General features: G+C 35.9%; 1 protein-coding gene across 1 annotated transcript; it reads left to right on the forward strand.

The window, feature by feature from the left end:
• The first annotated feature begins 403 nt into the window (after positions 1 to 403).
• On the forward strand, positions 404 to 5,898 carry NXNL2 (nucleoredoxin like 2). Its single transcript, XM_053456791.1, has 3 exons — positions 404 to 472; positions 1,127 to 1,433; positions 5,264 to 5,898. The coding sequence occupies exons 1-3, from the start codon at positions 418 to 420 to the stop codon at positions 5,433 to 5,435; spliced, it is 534 nt and encodes a 177-aa protein (XP_053312766.1). The 5' UTR covers positions 404 to 417; the 3' UTR covers positions 5,436 to 5,898.
• Positions 5,899 to 6,406: the final 508 nt, after the last annotated feature.

Below are 6,406 nucleotides of genomic sequence, written 5' to 3' on the forward strand. Positions count from 1 at the left end.
TAAGCTTGACTAAACTAACTACTCGCCTTATTAGTAGTTAGACCTATCTTTTTACAGGGTGAGTATCCATTTAGGTTTATGATATGAAAATAATGTCAAAGCTTATTTTTCTCTTAAACACCTTTTATCACATCGTCCATTCCTGATAAAACTAACCTGTAGCTAGTTTTTTAAAATAAAACATAAATTATTGAGTGTGTTGATACCATGTTCATTTTGATCAATATCAATATTATTTCAATTTAGGAATTGAAAATATATGTGCACCATTTACAGTTTCCAGAAGGGGTCAGCATTAGACATAATTAGGAGAGGAGATTAAATAAACACAACCTCTGCTAATTATAAACTGCAGGAGGAGCCTTAGGTTACAGTGAGTTTATGGTAAGGTCAGAGGAAACAGAGGGCACTGAATAGATGGTGCTGAAAGGAAGAGGGAAAGGATCACCTGCAGTGATTATTGGCAATAAGGGTAAGTCCTTTTTTGCAGAAGAGGGCACCTACTAGTTTCATTATATATCGTAAACTTAAATGGATGCAGACTGCCATCAATTTAAAACCTATAACTTTCTTCTACATTGCATCCGTTAACTCTTTAAGTGCCAGTGTGGCAATGCACTTCTTTGTATGCTTCTGAAGCTTGCATGGTTTAAAATTAAGAGCATGAGAAACACGCTTCCTTTATTTATTATTATAATTATTATTATTATTTTATTTATATCCTACACGCAGTGACAATTTGTACAATTTGAAACAGCAGTTTACTACAATTACTACGGTTTATTGTGTTTTACAAGATGTACTATGCTAAATGGCTAAAGAATTATTACTTTTCTTTGTCATAGTTACTGTTACTTTCCAGTTGGGTAACAGATGGCACAAGGGATTTCACTGCAGAATATGTCAGAATAGGATTAACCCCTTAAGGACAATGGATGGTCCCTAAAACCATTGAAAACAATACATTTTGAGCCCGTACATGTACGGGCTCTGTCATTAAGGGGTTAAATATAATGACAAGAGAATTAAGGGGTCATTCACTACTTTTTATTCATGCTTATTTAAGTGTTATATTTTACAACTCAGCTATATTGTATTACATTTTTTTTTCTTTTCTTTATTGTAGCACTTACAATGGATGTGTTGTCAGGGCATATACTGGTTAATAAGGATGGAGACAGGCTGGACCCAGAAGATGTTTTGCAGAATAAGATTGTTGGCTTGTATTTTTCTGCTGGGTGGTGTTCTCCCTGCAAAGATTTCACCCCAATACTCTGTGACTTTTACAGTGAATTGATGGATCACTCCCACTCACCCCCACCATTTGAAATTGTATTTATCTCTTCAGATAAAAGTGCGGATGACATGGTGGATTATATGAACACAATGCACGGGGACTGGTTGGCTTTACCCTGGCATGATTCATACAAGCAGTAAGTGCTCAGGTGTTTTTCCCAGGGAACACAGTGTCCCCTGAGAGGCAATCTAACAGTGGTATGTAAATGGTAATGCTGTTTTGAAAACACCATGTTTTATAGGGATAACAAAACCTTTTTTTTTTTTTGCTTTTGATTAGAAACCTAAACAATGTGCTTTTAAGGTCAATAGTCTAAATCATTTCAACTAAACATAACGTTAGCATGTAGTAGGCCACAGTTTGAAAGAGTTTTTGCAATACTGCAGCCTTTTCACAATCATGCAATTTCCCATTTATGTCACTATAGTTATTTCCCATCTGGAGGGAACCTCATATTTTCTATTGACTCCCCAATGGCATTACAAGCTGAACTGAAGAGAAAGGCTCCACACATGTGTAGGCTGTTAGCATGTGAGTGCATGTTACTGTATGGTGTTGGAGTGTATATGTTAGCATGTTAGCATATGTTGTTAGCATAAGTGTGTGTATGGTGTTAGATCAAGTGGGCATTCAAATGAGTACACTGAACACAGTCGGGCTGGCCCTATCATACAGTGAAAAGAAGGACACCAATCTGTGTGTATGGGGGGGTGCATATTTTATTGCTCCCCTTTTAACGACAAAGGACACAGCAGAGGCAGTACTCCAGCACGCTGCCTATGATATAAGTTGCACAAAAAGGGGAAGCCACAAGTAAGCATTTATGTTTAAAAGGTAAAGAACTATAAGAATAGCAATATTTTTTCTACATTTATTTTGGCTAGCTTCATTTTTACATGCAAAAACAGTCTGTTGACGACCAATGGCGCATCATGGCATTAAACAAGCTTAGAATGCAGTCTACGAACGCTTACTTCCCTTAAGCCGTGTTGCTGTAATGCCTCGATGTTGAGGCATTCAGCACCCCTGAGATCGGCAGCAGGGGCCCCGTGTGGCCCCTACCCAGATGTAAACATCCGCCATACACTTTATGGCAGCGGACACCCGTTTTTAAAAGAGCTTAGGCGGCGATCAACGATTTTGCCTCTTCAAAGATGGCGGCATCCTTTAAAGAAATAAACAAATTTCCAAGAGGTTCTCTCCAGTCCCTCCTGAGAACTCTGGTACTGCATTCAACCATGCAAGCCAATGGAGCCCAGCTTTCTAATCACAATGTGAATAGTAAAGTATTACAAAAATTTAAAAAATTGAAATGTAGTAACATTTAAAAATAAATATGCAGCGATGTCACCCAGTTCCAACAAAATGTAAAAAAAAAAAGTCCAAAAGTAGAAAAAAAATGAAAAATGTTTTTTTTTTTATGAGCAAGTGCTAAAATTAGCACTGTATCTTCCAAAAAATCCTGACATGGTTAAGATTGTAAGCTCATTTGAGCAGGGCCCTCCTCACCTGTTGTCTCTGTAAAGTCAAATTGTTATGTTACATACTAATTGTTAGGACCTGTCCTCCCATTGTACAGCACTATGGAATTTGATGGCACTATATAAAACAATAAATAATAATAATAAATAATAGCATTTCAAATGTCCCAAACAGGGCACAGACTGACCAAAATTACAAAAAGAAGTGCACCTCCCAAATGTGGCCTTTTAGCCCCCAAACATCCAGACAAACCCATGCTGTATTCCCTGTACTCAAGAGATGTTGCTGAACACATATTGGGGTATTGTTTGACAGTGATAGGAGTGATAAATTCATACCTGAAGTACAATGTGGGGAAAAAAATATATACCACCACAAGGCTGGTGGTAAAATTAGTGCAAGAAAAGGGTTAAAATACCGTCATTTGAGATACCTTGGGCTGTCTAGATTTCAAAAATATATGGTTTGATGGGGTTAATTGCATTAGCCGCCTATAAAGATGTCCAAAATAGCATATGGGGACAGCATGGCCAGGTTTGGAAAAAAATGGTTTTAAAATTGCAAAATGCTACTTGTACTTTGGATATTCTAAACACAGGATAAATAGTAGAATCTATTTAGCAGGTTTTTATGACCTTTTTTAGATGAGTAAAAGATTTTTCAATTTGTCATCATAGTTTATTATTTTTTATAGGACATCATATGATCAAACATGAAGAAAGCCCTTCTTGTCCTGAAAAAAACAATATATAACTTGTGTGGGTACAGTAAATAGAAGAAGAGAAAATTACAGCTAAACATGAGCACTGCAAAAGTGTTAAAACAGCCATTGTCACAAAGGGTAAAAAATATAAAAAACAGCCTGGTCCTTAAGGGGTAAATAAAATATTTGTTTAACCCCTTCAGGACCGACGTTTGCGGACTGCGTCTTCCCTTGAAGACCGCAATTTTTTAAAAAATATTTTAATTCCGTGCTCGTGATTCTCTTCAAAGTGATCACGTGCACGGAATTGAGGGGGAGTGGCTACTATGTAGCAGCCGCCTCTCGCAATCCCAGCGTTCATTGCGACGCTGGATCGTGCATCATCGATGACGTACCTGGTACGTCCCGGTCTTGAAGGGGTTAATAATGCGTACTATTACAACTACAAATAGTAGATGAGGTAATCACAATTATTATTGGGCTTTTGGATCTTTTTGGAATCTAGCAATACTCCTGCTGTTAGCATCTGTCTCTATCAACCAATATCAAATCCTTGTTTCTGATCATGATTCGTTCAGAGGGAAAGTACACAGTAGAAGAATAGACTAAAGGGCATACAGCAGGATGTTCAGAAGACTGGGTAGAGGGGTACAAAATAAGAAGAGCCATGCACTGTAAGAAAAGAACATTTATTGTAAGTTAAAAAACATTTGGGGAGGTAACATTGCACTCAAGTTTTACATGCTTAGAGTGTACAGTATCCTTCAGCTGGATAGAAACTGGAAGCAGCTTTCCCTGAAGAATATTTTAGGTCAGCCTGTGTTTCACATCTGGTTTTTGCATTCTGGCAGTGTACCATTTTTATACAAAGTTAATCTGCCATGCTCACATGGCCGGGGTTGTTAGTGTGCTTTGGTGTATTACATTTTGTACTTGTTTTACATTGTGGCACGTATTCCTTGACACATGTTTAGGAATTTATTATGTGACTTCTGTGCTATGTTTAACACAAGTTTTGTTTTTTTTCTTTTTCCCAAACATTTTCATAGTTATAGTCAAGAGCAATCATTCTGGGTTATTGATGGGCAACAGAAATTCCACTTTTTGACAATTTATTGGCATAATGTATCAATTGTAGCAAAGGGAAAAAATACAGGCTTCCTATTCTTGCCATTCTTATCTAAATCATGTTTTTCAATAATGTCTATATTAAAATGTGTTGGATGCAGAAGTAGTACAAAAAATCTCCAAAAAACAGTGTATCAATCTTTTCATTTATCACTAATCTTTCAAACTTTTATTATTGTTATGTAATTTCAAATGAGTTGTACAAATGGAAATTACCATCTGAACAAAAACCCTTATTGAAATTGGTACCTACTTATTTATGGCTTATCCTTTTTTTTTTTTTTACCCCAGTGAACTTTTTCTAAGCACTACAGAATGCAGAACTTTTTTTGTCATACATAGAGCAACGTGAACAATTGTTCATGGACTATGAGTTTCAGAATTTCTTATCCTGTCCAAAACACAAACCTATGTTGACTACCACTGATGCAATGAAACATGCATGTTAGGCTTCCGTCTGTGAAACTTTATCCTTAAAAATAAACCGATGGATCGGTTTATGCTTTTTCTTGAAAAATCTTGTCTGTATTTGTATAAACTTCTCAAAAAAAATATGTTTGAAATTCCAAACATAGATTTTGAGTGAAAAGCTGGTCGCTCAGAAGGTCTCAGGTTTATTGTCCTCACTGTAATTCTTTCTGTTTTGTTTACAGTGAACTAAAAAACATGTATAAAGTAGTAGCTCTTCCAAGACTGGTGATTGTGAAGCCAAATGGAGAAGTCATTACCGACAAAGGAAGAAAACACATAAGAGAAAGAGGGCTGGCGTGTTTCAGATCATGGTTGGAAGGGGCAGATGTTTTCCAAAACTTCACTAGCAAATAAAGGCACACTAGTTATTTTTATAGTTTAAACATGAATCAAAGTAATAGTTTACTTGTTATCTATGAATATTTTTATAGAAATGTTATTTTTGTATGATTATCTACCTCTGAGTATTGATCTTTCTTGTCTAAATAGAAATGTATGAATCCAGGGGGGAACTTATGTTTTATTTTTCTATATCTTTGCACTGGTTATGACCAATGCATTTTGATTACAAACAGCTGACTAAACATTCCAAATCATGTGTAGGTTCATGGACAGTGTTTGGAAATTTCATAAAATGTTGTTGTATTTTTTTTTTTTTACTCTATAGAGTGTAGTAAATACAAATGGTACCTTTATGCAGTCATAGTAAAAAGTATAAACAAATTGGTTTCGATTCAATGACCTAACTAAATCAAGTCTATATATGAAGATACAGAATGGTCATTCTATACACAGTATGAATATACAAATTCAATTCTCCAGACTCAAAATAAATAGCCAACTGTCTTTACCCAAAATGCATATAACAAAGTAAGTGTTACAAAGTAAGGATAACATCACTAATCATAATAATCACACCACAATGTACAGCCAAACCACTTAACCACCAACTAGATCAGAGAAAAAATTCAAAATGACGTTAGAGCTCACCATAAGAAATGTTGATTACAGCCATTCATGCAGGGAAACTTGCAACAACCTTTCTAAAAAAAAAACTATATAAACAATAGCCTTTGTATGTGAGTTCATTGAGCTACAACATAGGGCAAAGGAGCAGAGGCTATTTAGACTGATAAAAAAGTGACACAGATAGTTGACACCGGAGGTATTTGACAGTCGCTATCAGAAAGAGTGTTGCATGGTAAATTACACATAATACACCTTTACACACATCACAAGCACTAAATCCATAGACACCAAAAACACAGTTTTTTGGGAGAACAAATTTTGTTTTCTGACCACTTGGTTCAGATAAAATTCGGAGG

Source organism: Spea bombifrons, chromosome 1 (assembly GCF_027358695.1).
Source record: "Spea bombifrons isolate aSpeBom1 chromosome 1, aSpeBom1.2.pri, whole genome shotgun sequence".
NCBI lineage: Eukaryota > Metazoa > Chordata > Amphibia > Anura > Pelobatidae > Spea > Spea bombifrons.